The sequence below is a fragment of the Callospermophilus lateralis genome, chromosome 6 (genome assembly GCF_048772815.1).
Source record: "Callospermophilus lateralis isolate mCalLat2 chromosome 6, mCalLat2.hap1, whole genome shotgun sequence".
NCBI classification, from domain to species: domain Eukaryota; kingdom Metazoa; phylum Chordata; class Mammalia; order Rodentia; family Sciuridae; genus Callospermophilus; species Callospermophilus lateralis.
In genome coordinates this window covers 122943658-122970866 of record NC_135310.1, presented here as the reverse complement: position 1 = coordinate 122970866, position 27209 = coordinate 122943658, and the positions used below count along the sequence as shown (strand labels likewise).

Genomic DNA, 27209 nt, shown 5'->3' with positions numbered 1-27209 from the left:
ATCCTTAGCACCACATAAATAAAGATATTGAGTCCAACTACAACTAAAAAATAAATATTAAAAAAAAAAGGGTGGGGCTGGAATTGTGGCTCAGCGGCAGCGCACTTGTCTGGCATGTGTAAGGCACTGGGTTCAATTCTTAGCACCACAAATAAATAAATAAAGGTCTATCAACAATTAAAATAAATAAAGAAACAAAGAAAGGTTTTAAGGGGAGAAAAAAAAAAAAAAGAAATGGGTTTCTGTTGTTTGTAATAGGTCATGTTATGTTGCCCAGGCTGTCCCTTAAGTAAGTCTCAATCCTCTTGCCTCAGCCTCACAAGTAGTTGGTACAAGAAATATATATATTTTTTGTTTTTGTACCAGGGATTGAACTCGCGGCGGCACTTGATCACTGAGTCACATCCCCAGCCCTGTTTTGTATTTGATTTAGAGACAGGGTCTCACTGAATTGCTTAGCATCTCACTTTTGCTGAAGCTGACTTTGAATTCACAATCCTCCTGCCTCAGCTTCCTAAGTGGCTGAGATTATAACCATTTGCCACCATGCCCACAAGAAATGTATTTTTAAAAAACATATCAGCTGGTCTCAGTGGCACACACTTGTAATCTCAGTGACTCCAGAAGCTGAGACAGGAGAATCACAAGTTTAAGCCTCAGCAACTTAGTGAGACTCTGTTTCAAATTAAAAGTAATTTTTAAAAAAATACCACTTTTAGTGGTATTAGACATCTGCGGTACTCCATCTTAGGTATGTTTATCTCCCATTCATATTCCCTCAGATTCTCTCCCTGCTTCTTACAGGCCCATAGATAGGCTTGTGTGTGTGTGTCCTGTTGGGTAACTGTGGTTTACCGAACAAGTCAATGTATTACATCACTTTACCTTGAGAATGGTAATTTAAGGGTAAACTTTTGCATGTATCCTGCCTTTCCTATACAAACTATATTATAGGAACCAAAGCATTTGATGAGAGAAAGCTCCTTTTTTTACTGAAAATTCAGCTAATAAATGAGGAAGAAACAACAGGATTTTAAAATCACCATTTTGCAACTCCTTTTGAAATAACTGAATTAGGCAACACTCATCTGTGGATGAAACTGATAGTTAGAACATTGATGGTGGAAACTTACAAGGGAGGGGATCAGGCAATGGACATCTGAATCCACTGTTCCATCTCAGTTTATTCAGAGAGGGACAAACAGAGTGAATGTCCCATGGGGTACAGTAGGAAGCACACAGTACTCGGAAAGTCATCTTGCTCCTCTAAGATAGAATCTGAATCCAACCAAATCTTTGAAGGTTGAATAATTGGAAATACACAGGGCAGTGGAAGAAATTAAATGACATTAAAAAAAAAAAAAAGATAAATTAGCCAGGCGCAGTGGCACATGCCTGTAATCCCAGAATTTGGGAGGTTAAGGCAGGAGGAACTTGAGTTCAAAGCCAGCCTCAGCAATTTAGTGAGGCCCTAAGCAACTCTTCCAGACCCTGTCTCTAAATAAAATATTAAAAAAAAAAAAAAAAAAGGCTGGGGGTTCTGGGGCCGTAGCTCAGTGGCAGAGCACTTGTCTCACACATGTGAGGTACTGGGTTTGATCCTCAGAACCACATAAAAATAAACAAATAAAATAAAGGCATGCTGTCATCTACAACTATAAATAAATAAATAAATAAATAACAAAACTAAATAAACAAAACAAACAAAACCCCCCACAAATCCAGAGAATGGATTTTTCTATAGGAGAAATAACTGTATGTCTAAATGGCATTTAAAAGAAATTAATAAGGAAAAAAGAGGAGAGGAAGAGGACTGCTGTAGATTAAAAGAGACTTAAGACTTGACATCAAAATATAATATCCAGCTGGGCACAATGTATCACACCTGTAATCCCAGTGGCTCAGGAGGCTGAGGCAGGAGGATTACGAGTTCAAAGCCAGCCTCAGCAATAGTGAGGCACTAAGCAACTCAGTGAAACCCTGTCTCTAAATAAAATATAAAATAGGGCTGGGGATGTGCCTCAGTGGTCAAGTGTCCCTGAGTTCAATCCCCAGTACCCCCGCCAAAAAAAAAAAACTCATATTTTGAGACATTTGATGAGATTTAAATATTTTCTGGGTATTAGACAATAGCAGAGTTATTGTTAATTCTGGGGTGTGAAATGGCATTATGATTATGCAGTAAAATTTTCATTTTCAAAGAATAAAATGAGTACCTAGTAATGTAGGGGTGAATGTCATGAAGTCTAGGCTTTGTTTTAAAATATTCAGCAAAGGAAAAGAAAATAGGAACATAAGAAGCAGAAACACAGAAGCAAATGTGGCAACATCTTGATAACTGTTAAAGCTAGACGTTGGCCAGGCATGGAGGCATATGCCCATAAACATAGCTACTCAGGAGGCTGACGCAGGAGGATACCTAATCCTAAGAGTTTAAGACATGACTGGGTAACATAGTAAGAACTTGTCTTAAAGTTTTGTGACATGGGAACTATTCCCACTCCATCCCCTGTCCCCCATTTTTGTTTTAAAAATGTTTATGAATTTAAAAAAAATCTTAATATTAGTTAATATTATTATTTGCAGAGCTAGAGATTCAACTCTGCCACTGAACTAAGTTCTCAGCCTCTTAATATTGTTTTAAATTATTATTATTATTTATGGTGCTGGGAATTAAACTCTGGGTTTGGTCTTCCACTGACTACACTCCTAGCCCCCTCTGAACACTCTTAACATCCCATTGAGGTGTTGTATTTTCATTCCTCATGGAGTAAAGCTGTGGCTCTACCATTCACCAGAAGGCTGCTCTGTTCTTTCTGTAGCATCTGCCTCAGGATAAAGGTGCGATTTTGTCGAATAATTTGTTAAGGAAGTGCTTACTTCTCATCATGCTGGCCTGGAACAGTCTTCCCATCTGATTTTATAGACCTGCTCCCTATTTCATGGAGGAAAGTATTCCACCTCATCTTAGGAATACGAAACACAGCAGGTTTCAAAATATCTTATGGAGTTCTCTCTCCTACTCCTCACTGCACCTATTAAGATCGACCTGTTTTCTGTGATGAGAGGGAATGTCAGAGGGAAAGGAAGGTTTGATTTGCCAAATTCAGGTTTTTCCAAGCAATAAGCACACTAGCTCCCTCCCCAAAATACTTTCCCAGTCTCACAATTGTACATGAGGATGTGCACTGACAGAAACCAGACACTCTACAAATGTTCATTTTCTTTCATTAAAAATGTTAAGTTACAAAGATTTTCATTCATAAATAGTCAAAGGGTGGGGTACACCTGGTTCCTTACCCTGAAACCAAGTATCTTGCCCTCTAGGGACTTTCACAATCCTCTTTATCCCAATCCCTAAAAGAAAGCTCAGCCTTCTCCTAGTTCCCTGAGTTCACATTTGTTCAAATCTATGGGCCAACCCAGCCCTGCCCACAAAAGAACCAGTCACTATCCTGGAAGGGCAGAAAGTTAAGGGGACACCATACCCAGCGATATGTAAAAGAAGTGCCCCCAGGTAAGGGCAGAACTTCCTATGTGGGAGAGGAAGCTGGGCTTTTAGTCCTAACGGAGTGATTTCCCTGTCAAAAAGAAGTTGATTTTGTAAAAAAGGCTAGAATCCAAAGGAAGATGGAACTTTTAGGTACCCCCAGCAGACTCGCTTAGATCCATGGTTCTGCTGGCAGAGTTAGGACCTTCTACCCCTGGGGTAGAGCACAGCTCAGAGTGTCCCATAGACACTGACTTTGGCCATGGAGATGCTCTCTGTGTAGTGATTCAGGCCTTTCTCATACAGGACATAGAGCTGGGGGGCCTGCTCCTCTCCATCAGCACTGCTCTCCAGGGCCGCCAACGATGAGTAGCCACTGGGCCCTGGCCATAGCTGGACAGTCTTTTTCTGCCATGAAGTACCATTGCTGAAGCTCCAGCGCAGGGTCAGGTTCACTCCTGGGGAGAGTGACAAAGAGTCAGGGGGAGGAGGGTCTCTGCTCTGCAGGCCTTATCTAAATGCAGGTGCTCCCCCTGCTGAGCCCACCCTCAGGTACTCACGGAACTCTGGATGGGCTGGATTGGAGAAGAAGATAATGCCCGAGTTGGTAGCTATTGCTCCTGCAGCTACCACAGGGTCCACCAGCTCAGGGTCAAAGGTCACATCCCGTGGCCTTAGTGTATCACAGGCATCATAGCTGCGGAGGACAATCCGGCAGTGGCAGTGGTAGTTGTTCTGGTTCCGGGCATTAATGATGACTGAACCATCTGGGAGCTCATAGGGCTAAGAGGAGAGAATAGGGCCTCAGAAGGACCAGGGGAGGGGGCAGGGCAAATGCCTTTGTTCCTGAAGGGAGTAAGGTCAGGTGGCAGAGTTGGGCAGCCAGTCTTGGCTCTGTGGAGGCAATGGTGCTCTGGAGGATAGGGCAGGTTGAATGATGGGGAACTTCCCATGGACTCCTGACCTGGCATTCATCAGGGTTGAAATCATTTTCCCGCTTGGGCTGGCCATAGGGGATGCCGCTGACCCCACTTCCGTAGCGCCAGGAAGCGCCGTGGTCATCACTAAGCAGACAGAAGACACCATCTCGCTCCAGTGTGCCATGGCCACACACGATAAGCCGGCCCTTCCGAGGCTCACGCTGTTTCTGTGGGAAGCAGAACTCGGTGTCTACAAAGGGGGACTCTGCAGGGGCTCAGAGGCAGGGATAGGAGTTCACTACCTCATGGTGTGAGGACATGCTTGTCCCTTCAGTATGTCCTTCACTGACAGTTCCAGAATTCCACAAGCACAGACTAACGGAACTGAGAAGCTCTTCTTGGGTCATCAGGTCTACTGCTGTATATGTTGTGCATACTGGGGCCCCTGCTATGGAAGCTTAAACCCAAAATGAGCTAATTCACCAAGCTGTGAACTAACACAGGCTTAAGTCTGCCATAAGGAAGGGGATCCTTTCTCTTTTGCATAAAAGTATCACATAGATTAGGGCAGTCCTATTCTCCAAATGGGAAGCCAGAGGTAAAGTCCCACCTTCCCTGGGCAGGGTGTTCTTCCCAGGATGACCTTGTCACCTAAGAATCCCATCTGAGACAGAAAATCTGATTTCACAGGGTATTCCCTTTGGAAAAAGTCCAGTTGGGGTCATCAGCTAGACTCTCCAATAGGCAGCCCCCTCCACCCATATCCCAGGATGGAGACCTGAATGCCAGAGCCTGGTCCAGGGGCAAACATTTCAGTGCCAACATCCAGGGAGAGATTCCGGGGTGGGCTCCAGGAAATGCCATCATCCTTGCTCCATATCAACATGGTGGAGGCCACCTGACAGTGGACCTTGTGAGCACAGAGAGTGTAGAAAAGAAACACTACTCCTGTCTCAACATCGCTCACCACTGCCCCCAGGTTCAGCCCATCAGCTGTCTCCCCATCATCCATAATGAATTTTGTGGAAGACCATGTGCTACCTATTAAAAAAAAAAAAAAAAGGAAGAAATGCAGAGTGAGTGCTCTGGACATACCTTTTCTATCACTCGTGTGTGTGTGTGTGTGTGTGTGTGTGTGTGTTGCGGGGTAGGGGTGTGCTGGGATTTAACCCAAGGTTACTCTACCACTGAGCCACATCCCCAGTCCTTTTTATTTTTTATTTTGAGACTGAGTGTTGCTAAGTTGTCCAGGCTGGACTCAAAATTGCAAACTCCTGCCTCAGCATCCAGAGTAGATTGGTTTACAGGGGTGCACCACTAAGCCTGGCTTCATCACCATGCCTTTGCCCCATTTTTTCTCCATTGCTTTGATCACCTTTCCCCACATAAGAAACAAGTTTATTTAATTATTATGTTTATTGCCTATCTCTTGCCAATAGAATGTAAGTCCTACGAAGATAGGGATTTTAGGTTGGTTTTGTTCATGAATATATTCACAGAACCTAGACTAATGCCTGGTATACAGCCGGTGCTCAACAAATGTTCACACTGGACAAATGTTCAACTCCTTGATGATCCCAACACCCAGATTACTGCCATGGGCACTTTTCCTCCTTAGGTTTTCCCCATCCCTGAGGAACTCCAACCTCATCCCTCCAAGTTCCCCTATCCTCAGGGGTCTTGGGATGATAAGGATCCTTCCAATCCACCCAACATAGCACCAGCTCTTTGGACTCAGACATCTTTATACCCTGGTCCGTGGACCTTCGCAGAGCAATGAACTTGGCCCCCTCATCAGATGCAGACTTTTTTCTGGCCTCAGCAAAAGCGAGAAGAGTCCCCTGAGGAGTGGCTGTGATGAGCGGAATGCGGAAGGTGTCCACTGAGCCGATCTGCCTCCCACTCACCCATAACAGCTGTTCCATTGTCACTATTGGTTGTACCTGCAAGGGAGGAGGAAGAGGCAAAAGAGACAAGCTTAACTTGTGGTTTTAGGACAGGTGGGTGGCAGCTTCAACTCAGGTTCCGACTAGAGGGAGAGTATTGGGGATCCTGAAAAGGGGCGGGGGACCAGAACAAGAAAGGATAACCCGAAGGAGAGTTTGGAGTGAAGCTGATGGTTCGGAACATGGAAGTGGAGAAGGAACCCTTAGGTAGGGATGGAGACCCCCAAAAGGGAAGAGGCTCGAATGAGGAGGACAGAGACCCAGAGAGGACAAGAGGCTGGAAGCGGATTGAGAGAACAAGGTCTAGGAAAGGGGGGAAAGTCCCGCCGCGAAGAAGCGGCTCAGCAAACCGCCTCCCGGGGTAGGGATCACCAGCGCGTGTTGAGGCCGGAGCTACGGAAAGCGGCGACTCACCAGACTGAAGTCATTCTTAGCCCCAGCCTCCAATACTGTCAGGGACAACAGCAGCTGGAAGAACCCGGCAAACAGCCGAAACCCACAACCTTCTCTGGAGCCCGGCATATGCGGTCTCCCGGGTCTGCCCCGGATCTCTGTGTCCGGTTGTTCCCTTGTCATATCTATCCACAGCAGCGGAGACCCTAGTCACAAATCAGCCCCGGCTCGAGTCTGTCAGCTGACCCCGGCTCTTTAAACATTCAGACCTCTCCTCCAAACCCGCCCCACACCGAGCGGCCCCGCGGCGCTTCCATGATTCTAATTGGTCCTCAGGCACTCTGACCCCTCTGTCAAGCCGCGCGCCTTGGAACTTGCCCTTCCGATTGGTCCGCTAGGAAGGGCGTTAGCGCGTGACCCGGATGGGAAGTTCTTTTGGCCTCGTGAGGAAGGCGGACTCACACCATATCAACCTTTTGATTGGCTGAAGTTTAGGGAGGTGTAACAGGGACGGGGCCTAATTTAAAGGTACCGGCGGTGGGTGGGATGCGAAAGGCACCGTGTGGTCTTGGATGGAATAAAAATAACAGAGTTATTGAGAAAAAAATAATCAATCTTTTAATAAAATCATTTAGCTACAAAATCGGGGTCTGTAAGGCATAATGTGACTGGGCGTCTGTGTAGGCGTGGTCCAGTCCTGGGTCAGGGCCTGGTCTCTCATTTCTTCCTCTTCTTGTCGCCAGGGGGCGCCTGGTTTTTCTTGCCCAGAATCTTGAGGAGGCCCTTGGACATGTAGTAGGGACGGTCCAGGGAGCCATCGTTCCGTTCCAGGTCTTCCACTGAGCCATAACATAGCGTTGTTAGAGTGAACCTTGGTGGGGCCAAGCCCTGGGGGAAATAATCTGGGACTGCTGGGACTGGGAAACTAGCCGCTTATTTCCAGTCCCGGGGGTATCACCGCCGGCTGATGTTTTTCAGGCAGATTTTGTGATCTACAGGGCAGGTTATGTAATCTCAGGAATGTATTTCATAGAGTCATAAAGATTAAGCAGCATGTCACCTGCTTAGCGCATGGGTAGGGGTGTAGTTTAGTGGTAGAGCATGTGCTTTGTGTGCACAAGACCCTGGATCCTATCTGCAGCAGATGCACACATGAATTGCTTAGGCATGTATCATCCCCGAAATAAACAAACAAAAAAACCAAACAAATAATACAAAAAATTAATAAAATAGATGTACTTTGTAGGATGAAAATACCCTCTCATTACAGCCACCTGCTGGGAAGTCTCTCTTGTGACTCCCCTGTCCTCCAACACTGGGGAATGAACCCAGGGTGTTCTACCATTGAGCTATATCATCCAGCTCTTTTTACTTATTATTATTTTTTTTTTAGTTGTTGATGGATCTTTATTTTATTCATTTATTTATATGTGGTGCTGAGAATCGAAATTGAACCCAGTGCCTCATGTGAGGCAAGCACTCTACCACTGAGCCACAACCCCAACCCTTTATTTTTTATTTTGAGGCAGGATCTTGCTAAGTTTCCCAGACTGACCTGGATTTTTTTTTTTTTTTTGTATTGGGGTTTGAACCCCTAGGGGCACTTAACCACTGAGCCACATGCCCACCCTTTTTTAATTTTTATTTCGAGTCAGGGTCTCTCTAAGTTGCTGAGACTGGCCTTAAATTTGCAGTTCTCCTACCTTAGCCTTCTGAGTTGCTGGGATTACAAGTGTGTGCCACCATGCCTGCCACATGGGAGAACCCACTAACCAGGGGATTCATTCCCTCCTTTGTTTCCCAAACCCCTGGCCTTAGGATTTCAGAAGAGGTTCCCTCTGGCTTCTTTAACTCACAAATTGCTGTTTCTAGAAGCACCAAATCTCCAAAAAAGCCTGGCAGTGGGGTACTGTTAGGTTGGGGAGAAGGTAACTAGGGGTATCACTCACGAAAACAGAGGAAGAGTGTGTCCACACACATGCTGAAAACGGTGAAGAAGCCACTGGCAATGACGTAGGCCCCCAGGATGGAGGTCTGGAAGACACAAGGCTGGTTGGAGCTACTGGGATTTTTTGGGAAGTTGAGGGTTGAGTCACAGAGGAGAGTCACTCACCATAATGGGTAGCCAGTAGTAGTTGAGGTGGGGGTTTTCGAAGTCTTTACCCAGCCCCTGAATTCGGCCAGAGAAGAAAAAGAAAGACAGGACCCCTGTGGGAGAGTTCCCAAGATCAGTGCTGCTCCTCTGAGGTCACCTTTCCAGCTCCCCAGCACGCCTCCAACCCCCACTCTGCAAATCCCAATCTTGGTCCTTACCAACACCTCCAACCACCAGCAGCTTCCCGAAGAACAACAGCAGGTCTGTGACTTTATCCAGGACAATCACCCTGTACCAGCAATTAGGGTAGGTTGTGGGTGAGGGGCCTAGAAGAACAGCTGACTACATAATTTGCAGGGACTTGTTTGAAATCAGTTATTTCCATTTCAAAATGGCTATAACAAAGCATTAAACCAAGTTCAGGGTCCTTCTGAACTCAGTGTGCTTAGGAAGCCAGACTAGGGTGGGAGACCTGAGGGGGAGCCACATGGCAGTGCAGGACAGCCTGACCTGACAATGTTCCTCATGAGCAGCATGAAGGCATTTTTGGCTGAGACACAGAAATTCTTCCCGTAGATGGCAATCTGAGGGGGTAGGAAGGTCAGTCACATGTGGTGGGCTTTCTTAGATTTGGCTTGGGGGCCTAGGCCAAGGGGTGCCAGACCAAGGAGTTGCTTGCCCCTGGTGGCTCACCATGATATATGCATTGCGGTTCAGGAACTTGATGAACTTTTCCAGACACCAGAGGCAACACTTGAAGCAGCACATGATACAGCGGGCCATAGGGTTCTGGGCTCCTGGGAGGAAGGGAAACTCCTGTCTGGTCAATGCTTTTCCCCAAGGATCCAGCTGCTTAGCCCGGCCTTCCCCAGTTCTTGACTGCAGGCTCACCTCTCAGCTTGTGGTCAATGTACTCCAAGATGATCCGAGCTATCTGCACAATGGTTAAGATGAGGGCTCCAAATGCCAACGAACCAGTGTGGTAACTGCAGAAGGAATTAGGAAATTAGTGGCAGCCCCAGGACTCCTGGGTCTCTATTGCTCATAGTTCCCAGGGTCCTTCCTCTGGCTTACCGGAGTGTGCGTATGAAGGCGGAGCTCAGGGGGAAGGTGGGGATGTCTCGTGGCTTGTGGAAGGCCCAGTAGAAGGAGGCAAAGGCCCCAGCCAAGACGCACTGGCCCAGGGCCAGTACCCAATTAAGGGTCCAGAAAAGCCCCAGGACCCCATAGATTTGCAGGTTGAAGAGAGAACGTTGTGCTAGGCCTGTGGATGCGTAGCTCTGGAAGACGCACATCAGCCCTGGGCAGGAGTAGTTCATGGACTGGTCCTGGGGGTGGCGAGGAGGACGGGTTGGTTCAGGTCCAGCTTTAGAGACTTCAGTGCATAGCCCTGACCTCCACCAGTTCCCAGCAGCCTCCCTCAGCTGGGGAGACAGTTCCTTCTAGGAATCTTATCTCCAGGCTCAGACTGCATTCAGTCTGTTGTTTGGGTGTTAATTAGCTTCTTTGTCTCTGGACTGGCCCAAGAACATCCAGGTCTCCTGGGCTAAGTCAGTGGTGTGTGTGAAGTCCACACCTGTGTGAATTGAATATACTGGGTATTTTGATATTAAGCAATTAGTTTTAATTCTGTTGGGTGTGATATTGACAGTGGTTATGCTTTTTTTACTTTGAGGCAGGATCTCGCTAAATTGCTGAAGCTGGCCTTGCAATCCTTCTGCTCAGCCTCTTAAATTGGTGGGATTAAAGGTGTGCATTACCACAACTGGTGTGGTTATGCTTTTTTTTGGTACTGGGGATTGAACCCAGGGATGCTTAACTACTGAGCAACATCCCCAGCCCTTTAAAAAAATATTTTTAGGGGGCTGGGATTGTGGCTCAGCGGTAGAGCGCTCGCCTAGCACGGGTGGAACCCGGGTTCGATCCTCAGCACCACATAAGAATAAAGGCATTGTGTTGTGTCCATCTACACCTAAAAAATAAAATAGAATATTAAAAAACATATTTTTAGGGCTGGAGCTATAGCTCAGCGGCAGAGCGCTTGCTTAGCATGCATGAGGCACTGGGTTCGATCCTCAGCACCATATAAATAATAAAATAAGATAAGATAAAATAAAATAATAAAATAAATAAAATTTCTGTCCATCTACAACTACAAAAAAATTTTTTTAAATACATATTTTTATTTAGAGACAGGGTCTCACTGAGTTGCTTAGAGCCTCACTAAGTTGCTGAGAGTGGCTTTGAACTCTCAATCCTCTTGCCTCAGCGCCCCCAGCTGCTGGGATTATAGGTATGCACTACTACACCCAGATGTGGTTATGCTTTTTTAACAAAAAATTTTTTTATATTGCTGGGGATAGAATTCAGGGCCTTGTGCATGCTAGGCAAACACTCTAACCCTGAGCTACAGTCTTCATTATGTTTTTTATTTTTTGTTTATTTGGTACTCAAGATTGAACCCAGGAGCACTTAACTACTGAGCCGCATCCCCAGCCCTTCTTATTTTTTATTTTGAGACAGGGTCTCACTAAGTTGCTAAGGCTGGCCTTGAATTTACAGTCCTGTCTTAGCCTCCTGAGTTGCTGAGATTACAGGGGTGAGCCTCCACACTAAAGTTATGCTTTTAAAACTCATCCTGACATATTTACATGATGTCCAGAATTTGCATTTATAAACTCCCTAAAGGTTTGGGGTGTAGTTAAGTGGTAGAGCACTTGCCCAGCACATGAAGGCCCTAGGTTTGCACTGCTAAACAACCAAAAAACAAAAGTTAGGGGAAAAAAAAATGTCATGAGGGCAGGGAGATAGGTAAAGTAAGAAGAGCAGAAAACTGAGGGTGGTAGACTCTGGGTAAAGGAATTCACCACTCTACTGTGAACCTACTTTGCGTGCATTTGAAAATGTCCATAATGAAAAGTAAATGCATATATAAAAACTAAATCAGTCCAGCAAATGTGATCAAGAAAATCTTGATAATTTCTGAAACTGGGTTTGTGTTTGAAATTTTGTATTAAGAAAAAAATAATAATAATTCTAGGTACAGTGGCATATACCTGTAACTGTAGCAACTTGGGAGGCTGAGTAGGAGGATTGCAAGTTTGAGGCCAGCCTCAACAATTTAGAGAAACCCTAAGCAATTTATCAAGAATTTGTCTTAAAATAAAAAATAAAAAGGACTGGGTAATGTGGCTCACTGGTTAAGTGCCCCTGGATTCAACCCCCAGTATCAAAAAACAAACAAACAAAAAATATCCCCCACCCCCAAAGAACCAGAAAACAATTTTCCACTTTGTAGGTTACCAGGTTTGCATCAGTTTTCACGTAGATGGTAAGCAAGTTGCAAAGAGAAACCAGGGCATTCTGGGCTTTACATACCCAGTGCCCAGTGCCCAGTGCATCTTCTGCAAGTATAGCTGAGTTTTTTTGTTTGTTTGTTTGCTTGTTTTTGTGGTACGAGGGACTGAACCCATTGATGTTCTACCACAGAGTTACATCTCCAGGACTTCTTAATTTTTTTTTTTTAGACAGGGTCTTACTAAATTGTTGGGGCTGGCCTTGACCTTGTGGTCCTCCTGTCTCAGCCTCTTAGGTTGCTTAGGATTACATGCATGAGCGAACCTGCCTGTTTTAATTTTTTTTTTTTTTTTTTTTTAAATAGAGTGGGCCCAAGGGCTGGGGATATAGCTCAGTTGGTAGTTCAATCCCCAGCACCAAAAAATAAGTAAGTAAGTAAGTAAGTAAATAAAATAAAAAGAGTGGGCCCAGTACCTTAAACTTGCAATCCTCCTGCCTCAGCCTCCAGAGTTGCTGGGATTACAGGTGTGCACTACTGTGTCTTGCTCCTTTTAAAATCCTTTATTTTGAGACAGGGTCTCACTAATTTGCCCAGGCTGGCCTGGATTTATGATTCTCCTGGCTCAGCTTTCGGAGTCTCTGGGATTACAGGTGTGCACCACCACACCCAGCTATGACGTGAAAGCTTTGAGGATAGTATAGTGCCATGCCCTAGAATCTCACAGGAGAGTTTAAGGAAGTAGATGCTCTTCCAGGCCCACCTCCAAGATCTCACCTGTGAACCGCCTAGGACAGTGTTCAAGGGAAGTAGACTTAAATAGCAAAACAAAACAACCCCATCGCTTATAAGATCTCATCAGGTGCCAGGCATTGTACCAAGTACTTTAAGTATCCAATGTCACTTAACCTTCTCAGCCACCCAGAAGGACAGGGTGAAGGACAGAGCTGAAGTGAGGTGAAGTAGTTAATAACCCTCGAGGCAGAGGAATATCCTGCTACCCAGCCCTCCCCTCTTCCACCTTTAGGCCATGATGTCTGTCACAGCCTCACTTTTCCATTATGTATAATGGGTGAGTCAGCAAGAGGAATAGAGGGTGGTGGTAGGTTATGTGAACTTGAGAGAGCCCTCTGCCCTCTCTGGCCTTAGTCACCTCTGCCTAATGAGAATTTGGGCTAATTAGTTCCTAAGGTTCTCTCAGCCCTCTTGAAGCCCCCTCCATGGTCCACCTTTCCTCACCATGGGGTCACACGATGTATTCACTGGTACGTTCTCACAGCCGGGTGCACTGGCATTGGACACCCAGTATACGTACTGGGGTTGCCCAGACGTGGCCAGGTATCCAGAGGGGCGTCAAGGAAAGCATGGTCGCATGGTGCCTCCAAAGGCCACTCCTCAGGGACTGTTCCTGGGTGCTGATGCAGGTTGTATACAGTACAAAGGGGGCTAGAATTCAGCCTGTGCTCCCTTACTCAGTGCTGTCTAGCCACAGGGCTGTTGCTGCACAGAGAAAAGGGTACATCTGCCAAATGCTCTCTGACAGTATATGGGCAAGTACTTCTTTGCCCCTCAGGCCCGCACCCCAAGGTTTTACTGTGGACAAAGGATACAGAGCAGTCATGGCCCAGTAGGCAATGCAAATGACAAGGAGGACAAAGGTGACCAGTGGGTAGAACATGGTTGACATCATCTGACCCACAGCCCTGTGGAGAGACAAGAGCTGTCCACCAACCTGCCCCTAGCCCCACCCATCCTCTGAGAGGGCTGACTCTAGCTTGGGCACTTCAGCTGCCACAGCCAGAGTCGGCCCGGTGTCCCTGGGGTGGCAGCAGTAGGGCAGAAATTTCATCTTTCCTAGCACCAGTGCTTGGTGTGGGTGGGTACAAATCAGGTGCTCACTGAATGAACTGAAGGCAATATATCTTGCTTCTAGGGACCCTTAAAGGGGACTAGAATCACAGAAGCCACTTGGGCAAGCAAAGAGAAACACCAAAGTGTGGTCTCCTTGACAAGTTTGGTAGTTCCTGGTTGGCAGGAAGCTGCCGCTTCTCCTCCCTACCTGGTCTCCTGCTGTTCCATACACCATGGCCACTCCCACCCTTCTAGAGGCCTGCTAGTTTTAGGTACTTGGCATTCACCAATCCATTTAATCCTTATGACAACCCCCTAAGTAGCAACTGCTGATACACCCATTTTACAGGTGGGAAACTGAGGCTCTGAGATCCTGTCATCCAGCGGTGTTACCTACTGCCCTAATACCCTTCTCCTCTGGAGCTCCCTGCCACCTCCCTGGCATCCCCACCCCCAGGCCTGCACCCCAACTGTCAGCCCCATCTCCCTCCTAGACAGGCTCTGACTTGCTGGCCTCCTTCAGGAGGGCAATGGCGATGCGAATCCGCTGGCGCAGGAAGATGAGCAGGAGCAGCAGGATGCCTTCAAGCACGGCCAGCACAATCACTGCGGGGGATGGGGGAGACAGTGGGCATAGGGCCAGGGTCAGGCCAGGGCCAGCATGGCCCAGGGCCAGGCTCTGATGGCTGGCAGCTGGAGAGCGGGTACTTACCAGCAGCCAGCCAGGTCTCCTTCACACTCTGGTAGGCACTGAGGTTGGTGGTGAAGCCCAGCTGAGAGATAGAGGCACCCTTGTCTCGCAGCACTCGGTACTCCTCCCAGCAGTGGTAGATGCCGTAGGCCAGCACTCCAAGTACCCCTATGATCAGCACCAGCACTAGGGGCCCAGCCACCAGACGCAGAAGCAGGATAAATAGCAGGCTCAGTATCAGAGCCACACCTAGGGCACTGTAGGCATAGTAACATAGGTGAGGGTCACTTCTGGCTCCTGAAATTGTTTTCCTTTCAGAGGTTTCCAAATACCTTTCCTTATGCCATCCAATGTCCCCAGATTTGACCCCCTTATAAATCCTGATGGGCATGGAGTCTATTCTGAGCTCTGGCTCCTTCTCTTCTCTCTTTTCTCTGTTTCTGACATGGGACTAGCAGGTAGAGAATCAGGGAGGGGAGAAGGGAAGGACAAGAGAGGAGGAGAGTGTGGTGACTCACACAAGAATCCAATACCAGGATTGGGCAAAATCTTCAAAGATCTTAACAGTGATGTCACGGGCATTGAGGCTGTCAAGAAGACCACTGTTGGGGAGAGACCAAATCAGATGGGGCTGTGGGCTGGAAGTGGTGTGGGATAGATGCGGGTCGGGGGGAGCGATGCCTACCTGATTCCCTGAGTAATGGTGGTGTTGCTGATCCAGGGGAATTCAGGTAGTGTAAAGTTAGTGTTGGGCAATGGAAAGCAGCGCCCCAGAGCTGGAAGAGAACAGAGATTGCCGGGTGTAAAGACTGTTCCCCCCACTAGCCCATAATGCCTCAGGGGATGGACTCTCCTCTCCTGGGACTAGGGGTGGGAGGTGTGAGTGCTGCTCTGGATTCCGAAGCCAAGAGGGGGCTCTTGCCCCATGGAGTCAAGGCTACCATCCATTCCTCTCTGCTGCTGCCCTGGTTCAGATCTCCTCTCCTCTGGATGGACCCCTGTGATACCCCAGTCTCAACTTCCATCCACCCTCTGTTAGGTTGGTGGTGGCAACTTGGCGACTTGGTGGCAACATAGTGGTGACTTAGAACAAAGCAGCCCGCTTGGGAAAGGAACATCAATCAGATGCCTGCGGAAATGCCTGTCAATCAGCCAGATCTCCTGACTAATGCCTGTCAATCAGCAGGACCCCCTGGCCAATCCTGGAGTTTAGCCAACTCCCCTGACCAACTCCAAAGGGGCAAGGGACCCTAAAAACACCTTTTCCTGTCCCAAGCCCTTCCCTTCCTGCTGTAAGCCCCATAAAAGTCCAGTCCTGTCGAGCTTCCACGCAGTTTCTCCTCAGACCCTTTTCCTATCCCCTCTGTGGGTCTGATCGAGTTCCACCCAGGAGTGACATTTCAATAAAGCCTCGTTCAGCGGCCCTTTTAAATCTGCCTCCTTTGGTCGCTGCCCGCCTCGCCCAATCTGACATCTTGGTGCTGAAACCCGGGAAGGGATCTTTGGTCTTCTCCCTCAGGGGATTGAAACCCATCCCTTCCCCCTTAAAACGAACCACCGGGGAAATTTCTAAGCAGCTCTTTCCCTCTCCCTTCATCCAGGCCGACAGGAGTGGGGTAAGTTCCCATTTCCCCTGACCTTCCAAACCTTTCTTTCTGTCTGTCCGCGGGGTCTATCCTTAAGTCATGCTATAGGCCTCGCCCATTCTGTTCAGGGCTCTGGGGAATGTGGAGAAGTCCCAGTCCTCCTGAGAACCACCCACCCAACCAGGTTGGCCAACCACTGGGGCCCGCGGAGGCTGTAGGGAACGCCTCAACCTCTGCCCTGGCCCGTATCCGTAGGTGAGTACGGACAGAATTTGGGATGCCTTCTTCTGCTCCCACTCACCCCCGAGGGTGCCAGAATGTCATGGGAAACAGAGTCCTCTCCTTAGACCCCAAAGTCCTTGGGTGTCTATATTCAAATTCTGCCAAGTTAGGGCTCATTCAAGAACTGCCTGGTATTTTATTGCAGTTATACAATTGGTCACAATGGCCCCCAGAAGGAACTGTTTATTTTAAACCCTCACTGAATTGGACAATTTCTGTCGCGGGACAGGGAAATGGGAAACCACAATCAGGCTTTTTGAGATTCGCTCCCGTCCTTCCTTCTGCTCTCTGCTCCCAACCTTCTCTCTGCTCTTTGCTCCTGTCCTTCTGTCTGCTTTCCCTCCCAGCGGTACCACGTCCCCTCCCCCTCCCTGCCGCTGCCAAGGCTCTGTCTGCGCTCTTCCAGTCTGCCTGGCCACCAGACACACGCGCCCTTTCTCCCTCCCTTGCTGGCTCCTCTCGCACACCTCCCTTTGCCGCCTGGTTCCAACGGGCAGGCAGGATGGGTCCCACCTGGCTGCAATGGGTGGGTTCTCCAGATCCCTCTGAGCCTCCTCCTCCGCTATGCTCACCTCTTCTACTGACAAGCCCTTTCCCTTCCCCCTACTCATGCCTCTCTTCTGTCAGTTCCGACACCCAGTCCCACCAGGCCCTCCCACCAGCTAACCCAAAGCTCCTTTGTCTTCTCAAGGAAATGGCTGCTGCTAAAGGGATCATTCGAATACAGATCTCATTCTTACTTCAGGATCTTTCCCAGAATCCAGATGAAAATCCATCCTTATTTCTCAACCGCCTTACAGAGGCCCTAACCAAATACACTAGGCTGGATCTTGAGTCTCCCACCAGGGCTACAGTGTTAACAATCCATTTCATTACTCAGTCAGCTCATGATATTAGAAAAAGCTCAAATGAGCTGAGGAGGACCCTCAGACCCCTATCTGAGATCTGGTGAAAATGGCCTTTAAAGCAGGCTCCATTGCAGAAAAAGGTAATACCCCAAACCCAGGCCTTGGCAGCAGCCCTGAGGCCTATGTCTCTAGCAAAAGCTTCATGGGGGAAACCAGCATTCCTCTTTGCCAGGAGCTTGCCTCAAATGTGGATGCAAAGGTCACTGGGCTCGCCAATGCCCAAACCCATGGCCTCCTCCCAGGCCATTCCCCACCTGTAAGCAGACAGGACATTGGAAGATTGACTGCCCCATGGCTGGCCCTTCCTCGGCACCTCTACGCAGGGGTATGACCAGTCAGGCGGTCCCTTCTCTTGAACTATTGGTGTTCGCAGAAGACTGAAGAAGCCCAGATTCAAAGACCCCCATTACCCTCTCTGAGCCCAGGGTAATGCTCCATGCAGCAGGTAAGTCCATAAGCTTCCTTGTGGACATGGGGGCTACCTATTCTGTCTTGCCTGCCCAGGTCTCAGTTATGGGGATTGATGACAAAGCCTCCTCCCCAAACCGAACTGCTAAGCTGGCCTGTGCCCTGGAGGGACACCCTTTCACACACTCTTTTCTGGTTATTCCATCCTGTCTAGTTCCTCTCCTAGGCAGAGATGTTTTCCAATTACTAGGAACCACCCTGCAACTACACCCCAAGAATACTACCACCCATCTCCTTCTGCCTCTAATTCTTACCCTCTCTAATGACCTGACTTAGTTGTCCCCAAATCTGGGACATCTCTACGCCGGTCATAGCCTCCCACCACAAGCCAGTCTGAACCCAGCTGAAACCCCAAACTAAATTTCCTTGAGTCCCTAAGACTCCCCCACAACACTCCCATATTTCTGGTACACAAACCCTCAGGCACCTATCACTTAGTCTAGGAACTCCACCTAATTAACGAGGCCATTATTCCCATTCACCCGGTGGTTTCCAACCCTCACGCTTTTCTTTCTCATATTCCCCCTTTGACCACTCACTTTACTATCCTGGATCTTAAAGCTGCCTTCTTTACAGTGCCTCTGCGTCCTGACTCTTATTACCTCTTTGCCTTCACACGGGAAGACCCTACATCCTTTAGGTCTCAACAGCTGACATGGACAGGCCTACCCCAAGGCTTCAGGGACAGTCCCTACCTCTTTGGTTAGGCCTTGATACAGGATTTAACTGTTTGTGATTTGGGGATAGCACTCTCTTACAGTTTCCCTACCTCAAGGGAAACTGCTAACACCGTCCCCTCCATCCTCATTGAGCAGATCATTTCCAGATTTGGACTTCCTACCTCCATCCAGTCAGATAATGGTCCAGCCTTCACTTCTCAGGTTGTTCAACTAGTCTCCAAAGGCCTCAACATTACTTGGAGGCTCCACATCCCCCAACGACCCCATACAGTCATACTTCCATGCTGGGGCCCACCAAACTGGAAGTTTCTTGCCAAACCTCTCCTTCTTTTACTAATCATTAATCTCTCTAAAGCTTCTATCCCAACCCACAGATGGTACTTCTACATCCAAGCGACATGGCAACAGGATGGCACCACCCGCTCTCAGTTTATGGGCCAAGGCGATTGCCCTTTTACTGGCTGTAATCGGGCTGTCACCCTTAATGTTACTGGATTCAACCGGGCCACCTCAGTCCACTTATGTTCAGCAATGCTATGCTTCATATCAGACCAAACTGAAGAATCCTGTAAGCACTGGCCTGACACCTATGGTGGGTGCCCTTATAATTCATGCAAAAAACGCTTTCTAGATAAGCCTTGCTATGAGAATTGAGCATACACCAAATTGACTATTTGGGACCCATGGAACCCAAAATGGGCTTCTGGTGTTGATGGTAAATTCTATTCGTGGGGTTTTGCCAAACACCCCTCAGCCTCTATCAGAATATGGAGAACTTATATACAAGTTCTCCCTCAAATTCACATAACCATCCAGGAGCAAGAGAAGGAACTCCAACACCAGCTGGATGCAGTTGCCGATCCTAAAGCTGACCGTTTCTCATAGGTGGCCCTAATATGTCAGGCCTTCAGCTTCTCAATTTGTCCAAAATGAATAACATTTCAAACTGTTTCCTCTGCACAGGTTTGGATCGTACTTCGATCGTACTGCGATTCCCATTGAGTTTCCACTCAATACCTCAACTAGACCCCAAGGACCCCCCTCTCCAGCCTTTGAGGAAGTACCTCTTTTTCGTAACTTATCAGGGAACTTCTCTTGCTGCTACACTTCCTCAGGTTCTGCACCCTGTGACCAGATTGTTCAAATTTCTTAACCTTTGCTCCACCTGAGTTCTTTTTCTGGTGCAATGGTACCCTAACAAAAAATCTAAGCCTCAACATGCCACTTGCTTTTTGTGTTCCTTCCACCTTGGTCCCCCAATTAACTCTGTACAGTGAGGCTGAATTAACATGGCTTGTCACCACCTCCCTTTCCAGGACAAGAAGGGCCATCTTTCTGCCAGTGGTAGTTGGACTCTCCCTGGCCTCCTCCTTCGCTGCCTCTGGACTCGGGGCAGGAGGACTTGGTTATGCAGTGACTGCTACTCAGAAGCTTGAACAACTTCGGGAAGCAGTAAAGGCATCAGCCGCTTATCTCGCTTCCCTACAAAGGCAAATAACATCTCTTGCCCAAGTCTCATTGCAGAACCATGGAGCTCTAGATCTTCTGATGACAGACAAAGGAGGAACCTGTCTGTTCCTAAAAGAAGAATGCTGCTACTATATGAATGAAACTGAATTGTTTGAAGAGAATGTTGACACCCTCTGTCGTTTGGGTGAAAGGCTTAAACTGCAATCATCAGGCTGACTAAACTCAACCCTCATTGCGTGACTGACTCCCATTCTCACTCCTATATTAGTAATAGGTGCAATGGAACCCTAACAAAAAATCTAAGCCTCAACATGCCGTTTTCTTTTTGTGTTCCTTCCACCTTGGTCCCCCAATTAACTCTGTACAGTGAGGCTGAATTAACATGGCTTGTCACCACCTCCCTTTCCAGGACAAGAAAGGCCGTCTTTCTACCAGTAGTAGTTGGACTCTCTCTGGCCTCCTCCCTCGCTGCCTCTGGACTCGGGGCAGGAGGACTTGGTTATGCAGTAACTGCTACTCAGAAGCTTGAACAACAACTTCGGGAAGCAGTAGAGGCATCAGCCGCTTATCTTGCTTCCCTACAAAGGCAAATAACATCTCTTGCCCAAGTCTCATTGCAGAACCATCGAGCTCTAAATCTTTTGACAGCAGATAAAGGAGGAACCTGTCTGTTCCTAAAAGAAGAATGCTGCTATTATATCAATGAAACTGGATTGGTCGAAGAGAATGCTGACACCCTCCATCATTTGGGTGAAAGGCTTAAATGGCAACCATCAAATGACCCTTGGCCAGGCTGGCTAAACTCAACCCTCATTGCGTGACTGACTCCCATTCTCACTCCGATGTTAGTAATAGAACTTCTATTAATGATTGCTCCCTGCCTCCTCAGGTTCGTTCGAAAGCGAATGAGTGAAATTGCCAGCGTGACCTACAACCAGATGCTCCTACACCCCTACAGTTGCCTTCCCAAGGGACCTACACCCGAGCCACTCCCCTCTCATGATACCCCTAAACAAGCAGGAAGTAGCTAGATGAAATTAGCCCTGTATCACCAAAAAGGCTGGAATGTTAGGTCGGTGGTGACAACTTAGAACAAAGCAGCTCGCTCGGAAAGGAACATCAATCAGATGCCTGCGGAAATGCCTGTCAATCAGCCAGATCTCCTGACTAATGCCTGTCAATCAGCAGGACCCCCGGCCAATCCTGGAGTTCAGCCAACTCCTCTGACCAACTCCAAAGGGGCAAGGGACCCTAAAAACACCTTTTCCTGTCCCAAGCCCTTCCCTTCCTGCTGTAAGCCCCATAAAGGTCCAGTCCTGTAGAGCTTCCACGCAGTTTCTCCTCAGACCCTTCCCCTGACCCCTCTGTGGGTCTGATCGAGTTCCACCAGGGAGTGACATTTCAATAAAGCCTCGTTCAGCGGCCCTTTTAAATCTGCCTCCTTTGCCCAATTCACTTGACCTGACACCCTCTGCCTGTCTGTGGGCCAGGAAGACCAGGGCACAGTACGACCTCATCATTCCGGGCTCTATGTCCTTTGGCTTCTCAGATACCTTCAGAGGCTCTGCCTGGAAACCATCCAGGTTCCCTGGCCCAGCTTCTGGACCCTGCCTTCCATTGTCCCCTCACTCTACACCTCCCTTCTTTGAAGTCCCCCCCTCCTCTGGAACAGCTTTTGCTCAGTCTCACCTCTGCAGGAAGCTTTCTCACCCATCCCCATCTCCTGTGGTACTTGTTATGTACATGTAGAGCCATTTAATTCACCCTCACAACCTTGCCAGGAAGAGGCATTCTGTTATTTACATTACAAAGAAGAGGAAACCAAGTGCAGGGAGGTTAAGCAGCCCAGATCACTCAGCGGGGAAAGTGCTAGAATTTAAATCCAGATCTGATTTTGAAGCAATCTTTTGACACACTTCTTATTGTACTTACATTAAAAACTGTTTATCTTTACTCATGCTACAATTTAAAAAAATGTTTTACATTAAAAAATGTATTAGGAGCTGGGCATGGTGAGGCATGCCTGTAATCCCAGCTACAGGGAAGGCTGAGGTGACAGGAAGATTGCAAGTTCAAGGCCAGCCTGGGCATCTTAGTGAGACTTTGTCTCAAAATATAGTTTAAAAAGGGGCTGGGGGTAGCTTAGTGGTAGAGTGCCACTGGGCTCAAGCCCCAATACTCCCTCCCTCCCCTATCACATGCATGTGTGTGTGTGTGTGTATTTGAGGTTGCAAAGGAAAACATACAGGATAAAGGCCAATTGCAACCCCACCACCCACTCACATTCATTTGTAACAGCTGGATGGATATCCTTCTAGTCTTTTCCGCTATGCAAAGGGGTAGCGTGTATGTATAGATTCTTCCATGGGGTTTTCATGGGGTTCTCATACAGTCTCTATGATCATCTCTGGTCTCTCCACCTACAATGTAGCTCAGGCACAGAGCAATTTCTATCTTCCCCACATTTATCCCCAGTGCCTGGCACATAGTAGGTGCCCAAAAAACACTGATGGTCTGACTATGGGGTCATACGGCAGAGAGAGAAATGGAGACCTGTTGCTCATTCCACTTGTGCCACTGACAAGCTGTGTGGCTTTACTCTCTTTACTCTCTGGTTTCCTCATTTGAGAAATAAAGAAAAATATTGGAGGAGATGATGCCTGAGGAGGGAACTGTGTTTCTCACCTGGAGTGGAGGGCAGGAGGAAACTGGGGCAGAATTCCTGTTGCAGGCTTTGGAGTACCGTCTGTGGGGTGGGGAAGGGAGAACAAACACACACACAGACATAGAACAGGATGGAGAAGTTGGGTCCCCTCACCGCCACTGCCACTGTTGCCACCACCACTACCACAGGGCTCAGCCGGTCCACCCTTCCCAGGAACGCCAATCAGTGATCCTCTACCCAACTTCCCTGCTATTCCTTCCTATTGTGGGCCCTCCTGAGTGTCAGTGATGATGTTGGGGGCAGTACTCACCATATTCCTGGGCACCCCTGGCAGACAAAAGTTGTTTTTTTCTTTATAGAAGACCTCTCCGACTGTCAGTGAGAACTGATCTTTTTCCACTGTCCATACAGCCTCCGGGCAGGAGGACACACATACCTGGGGAGCAGAGAATGTTCTAAGGGGCTAGTACCTGGGGTCCTGGGGACATGGGAGGCAGAGGCAGCCCTGGGCTCTGACCTGGGGCGTAGGGCACTGTAGTCCCTTCTGGGCGACTGTGATGATGTTGTTGGCCACTATGCAGCTGAAGATGTTGAAGTACAGGACATAGGGTTTATCTCTGCAGGAAGAGAGGAAGAGTGGGCTCAGGGCCTCATCTGGTGTTAGGGGAGGGGAGGATCTACTGAGGTCACTCCTCTAGAGTACAGTGGACCCCCTGTGGCCTAGAGGAATCGCATCCAGCACCTGGTCCTAGCTCCTCTGGGGAGGTGAGGGAGAAACCTAGATGATTTCCCAGAACAACTCCCGTCACAACAGCTAAGGAATGGCTGAGGGCATCAATTCTGTAGCTTAATCCTTTCCTACAAGCTTTATGACTTTGAGCAAGTCACTAAACATCTCTCTGACTCAGATCCATCATCTATAAAATGATAGTGTCTACATCATGAGGCATTAAAGAGAGCATGTGTAAAGTATACTGCCTGCCTGGAACATAGTCAACACTATGTAAATGCTGGAGGGTTGATTATTTATCAAACATTTCCTGCCTGTGGAGACTGACAGCATCACTTCTATAATCATCCTTGTGTTTCAGATGAGGAAATCAAGCTCAGAGAAGTTAAGTAAGTTGTTGAAGGATATACAACCAAAACTTAGCCAAATCTAAACAGCCATCTCTGAACTCTAAAACCATGCAATTTACCACGTTCTGGCTAAGTCCTCTCAGTTCTGGGGGACTCAAATTAAATGTCCAGCAAAGGGAGGGCCCTGGTGTGATCAGATTCAGAGAGGGTGGGGGTGGGGTGGGAACAACAGGGGAAGAGTGTAGAAGAGCATGATGGTTCTCTTGCCTGAGCTGGGGATGGGAGGCTGTTGCCATCTCCTGCCCACTCCCACCTTACCTCCTTCCTTTTACTCTTTCTATCTTTGTACTTACTTGTTCTGCCCCATCCCGCAGTAGGCACCTGTGGAGTTCCTGGGGTAGAGCACTTGCCGGGGGTCTCCATACACCCAAGCTGAAGACAGACATATACAGATGGATCATGGGAGGGCAGGAGCTTGCAGGGAGCAGCTATGGGGTGGTACCTCTGGGTTATCGCCCCCACCCACCATTCCAACGCTGCGCAGATGGAAACTCACCCACGATCCCCACAACAATATAACCCAAAATAAAGAGCAAGAAGATGACACAGCAGATGACATCCGTGCAGCTCCTGGGAAAGAAATGGAGTCTGACTGGAGAGGCTTTGGGTAGGTATAATGGAGGGAGTTGGTGAGGGGAAGGGGACAGTCCCCAAGGGTCTGCTGGTGAGTTGGGAAAAGCTGGAGTGGGTATTAGCAGGTTTCATGTATTGTTTGAAGTACTGGTGATGAAACACAGGGACACTCTGCGGTTGAACTCCATCCCTGGCTCTTTTTATTTTATATAATGAGATGAGCTTTGGCTGAATAGATGAGGCTGCCCCGGAATGTGCAATCCTTCTGCCTCTTTCTTGGGATTACAGGAATTCACCACTGTGCCCAGCTTATTTATTTATTTATTTTAAAAGAAAACCTCTTTGTGGGTATCTTTCTTCTAAAGTATGACAGAGAAAAGCACAACTCAGGGGCTGTGGGTATAGCTCAGGGGTAGAACATGAGCTGGGTTCAGTCCCCAGTACTGCACACAAAAAGGACAAGTCCTAAGTACTCAACTGAGTGAATTTCCCCCAAATGTACACCCCTGTATCACCAGTACCAGGAAGCTCCCTGCTGACCAGACATAACAAATACCCTGGGGTAGCATTTTTTCTTTCTTTTTTTTTTCTTTATTATTTTATTTTTTTAATGATATTTTAGCAAATACAAAATAAAAACCAGACTCCCCTGCCCCCCAGGGCAATGACCAGAACTCACCTGTTTTTGATGGGGCCTCGAAAGGAGGGGTCATATTTGGCAGGTTTCCCTGCGGGGCATGGAGAAAAGTGTGGAGAATGAGGCCCTGAAGGGGTTTCTCCATTAGTCGGTTCCTCTGGAGTCCCTCCTGGCCCCAGGATCCTGTCCAGGGCAGGGCTGGCAGGAGGGGAAATCTAGGGAGCAGGAACTGCAGAATCCAGGAATCCACGCCTGGTCAGCAGCTCAACTGCTCACCTTAAACTCCACCCAGATGACAGGCAGGGGTGGGGAGGGGGACTTTCTGTTTCCAGATCAAGGCTCACACCTCAAGGCTGCCTGTCTGGGAAATAGCCTTGGTCCCCTGGCCCTGTTTCTCTCAAGGCTCCCTCTAGCTGGTGGGAGGTGGGACACTGTGTCTCAGGGGCTCTCAGTCCCCACTCTTATCCTTCTCCTCTCTCTACATTCTGCTTTGGACTTCCCAGGTCCAGAGCCCCTCAGGGAGGTGTCCCAGCCCCTTATCACAGCTGCCCCAGAACCAATGCCTATCTTCACTCTCTGACCTGAAGCCATGGACAAAAAAAAAATTGAGCCGAGGGTGTCAACGCCTGCAAGGGCCCGGGGATTGGAAAAAGAGGACCCCTATAGAGGGGACCCCACTTCAAAGGGACCTCAGTTCTCAGGCAGCCACCACAGAGCTCTGGGTGCCAGTCAGGGTGACACCTGAGCTGACTGGCTGTGGAGATTGTGGCCACGTCCTGTTCCTGGTCCTCCCTGAGTACACACAGGGAGGAGGTGGGGCCAGGCAGCCAGGGTCTCACTGTGGGCACCAGGAGGGAGGGCAGAAGGCTGGGCCAGAGTCTGGGAAGGGGTGGGATCCTCTCTGCCCAGGTGCTCTGGACTCTGTCCCACCTTGGCTTATGGGCATGAGGTCAATGATTGATCCAAAGCTGCTCCAGGAAGTTTTCTGGGGAGTGTCCTGGGCCCCTTCCCCCCGCCCCCAGCCTCTCTAGGGAACACCTGGTCCTCCAGGCTTCTCACTCAGGATTGTCTCACCTCCAGACCTAAGGGGATCTCTGTGGGCAGGCTACAGCCCTAGCTGCTCACAGGAATCCTGGAGGCTGATCCCCAGCTCCCTCCCTACTCCTAGACCTTTTTCCTCGCAGATTCTAGAAGCCAGCTCCTGGCTCCTTCTCCCCTTGGCCCTTACTCTTCACAGGAATCCCAGTCCTGGTCCTACTCCTCAAAGTACTCCAGACAGACTCCCACTCCTCACTCCTAACAGAGACGCCAAGGCAGGTCACAGCGCCATTTCCATTAAGACCCTTATCCCCAACTATTCACAGGGATCCTAGCAGAACCCACTTCTCTTGCCATTCCTTGCAGAGACCTGCAAGTAGACCCCAGCCCACTCAACATCACATGCTCCCACTCCTCACAGAGACTGCCTGGCAGGCCTTGGCACCTTTCGGCTTCAGAGACCCAGAGTCCACACTGACTCCTGGACTCTTCCTCACAGAGGCTCCAGCCTCACCCGCCAGGTTCAATAGCACATGACATCGCAGTTCCTGCACCCCGAGCCCTGTTGTCCTGCTCATGACCCCAACCCTGCCACTTTTCATCTGGGCTTTGTTTGCCCACCCCTTCCGGATCCTCAGAGCCCAGAGTGCAAGCCTGAAATCCTGACACCTCCTCCAGCTTCACTCCACAAATGCTCCCCAGCAATGGCCCCCAGGCTCTGAGCCCTATCCTCTCCCCAGGACCCTGATTCTACCTCCTTCCACCTGCTCCTGTTTCCAGGGCTCTTTCCTCAGGGACCCAGGACTTTCCTTAGTTCCTCTCCCTGGAGCCAGTCTCAGCCATGGTGTCCTGCCAATTTCCCTCCCTCCACAGAGCCCCGGCTTCTCCCCTCAGTCTCACCATAGGCCTCGTCCTCATCCTGCTTTCCTCCCATGGCTCAGTCTCCCGGAGTGATTGCAGCCCAGGAGACCAGGCGTCTCACCTGCCGCCAGCCCCGCCTTCCCACACGTCACAGCTCCACCCCCGGCTGTGGTCCCCGACACACTCTAGTTCCTCCTTCCCGAATCCACAATTCTGTGAC

General features: G+C 48.7%; 2 protein-coding genes across 5 annotated transcripts; both read right to left on the bottom strand.

The window, feature by feature from the left end:
* Window positions 1–3225: 3225 nt before the first annotated feature.
* Neu1 (neuraminidase 1) lies at window positions 3226–7002 on the bottom strand. Of its 2 annotated transcripts, none has more exons than XM_076857753.1 (6): window positions 6771–7002; window positions 6161–6353; window positions 5189–5451; window positions 4455–4637; window positions 4051–4273; window positions 3226–3948 (listed from the first exon to the last, which is right to left on the bottom strand). In XM_076857753.1, exons 1-6 carry the CDS (start codon window positions 6930–6932, stop codon window positions 3722–3724), a joined length of 1251 nt encoding a protein of 416 aa, XP_076713868.1. In that variant the 5' UTR covers window positions 6933–7002; the 3' UTR covers window positions 3226–3721. The 2 variants fall into 2 exon arrangements, with proteins under 2 accessions (XP_076713868.1, XP_076713869.1); XM_076857754.1 differs by having other exon boundaries at window positions 5378–5451.
* Window positions 7003–7466: 464 nt separating this feature from the next.
* Slc44a4 (solute carrier family 44 member 4) lies at window positions 7467–27062 on the bottom strand. 3 transcript variants are annotated; one of them, XM_076857750.1, is made up of 21 exons: window positions 27029–27062; window positions 25133–25181; window positions 24377–24450; window positions 24174–24252; window positions 23258–23357; window positions 23051–23176; window positions 22761–22821; window positions 15367–15457; window positions 15200–15283; window positions 14703–14938; window positions 14497–14596; window positions 13750–13842; window positions 13379–13481; window positions 9919–10172; window positions 9736–9830; window positions 9538–9641; window positions 9355–9428; window positions 9063–9133; window positions 8863–8957; window positions 8699–8783; window positions 7467–7588 (listed from the first exon to the last, which is right to left on the bottom strand). In XM_076857750.1, exons 1-21 carry the CDS (start codon window positions 27060–27062, stop codon window positions 7467–7469), a joined length of 2130 nt encoding a protein of 709 aa, XP_076713865.1. The 3 variants fall into 3 exon arrangements, with proteins under 3 accessions (XP_076713865.1, XP_076713866.1, XP_076713867.1); XM_076857751.1 differs by having other exon boundaries at window positions 9919–10166; XM_076857752.1 differs by lacking the exon at window positions 23051–23176.
* Window positions 27063–27209: the final 147 nt, after the last annotated feature.

Excerpts from the sequence above, each read along its gene's own strand:
- Neu1 (XM_076857753.1), bottom strand. The coding sequence starts at position 6,932 with ATGACAAGGGAACAACCGGACACAGAGATCCGGGGCAGACCCGGGAGA. Across the intron at positions 6,354-6,770 it reads CTAAGAATGACTTCAGTCTG|GTACAACCAATAGTGACAAT; the intron begins GTGAGTCGCCGC and ends CCTCCCTTGCAG. Across the intron at positions 4,638-5,188 it reads GACCAGGCTCTGGCATTCAG|AAACAGCGTGAGCCTCGGAA; the intron begins GTCTCCATCCTG and ends TGCTTCCCACAG.
- Slc44a4 (XM_076857750.1), bottom strand. The coding sequence starts at position 27,062 with ATGGGAGGAAAGCAGGATGAGGACGAGGCCTATG. Across the intron at positions 23,358-24,173 it reads TGCGGGATGGGGCAGAACAA|AGATAAACCCTATGTCCTGT; the intron begins GTAAGTACAAAG and ends CTCTTCCTGCAG. Across the intron at positions 15,284-15,366 it reads ACCATTACTCAGGGAATCAG|TGGTCTTCTTGACAGCCTCA; the intron begins GTAGGCATCGCT and ends TCTCCCCAACAG.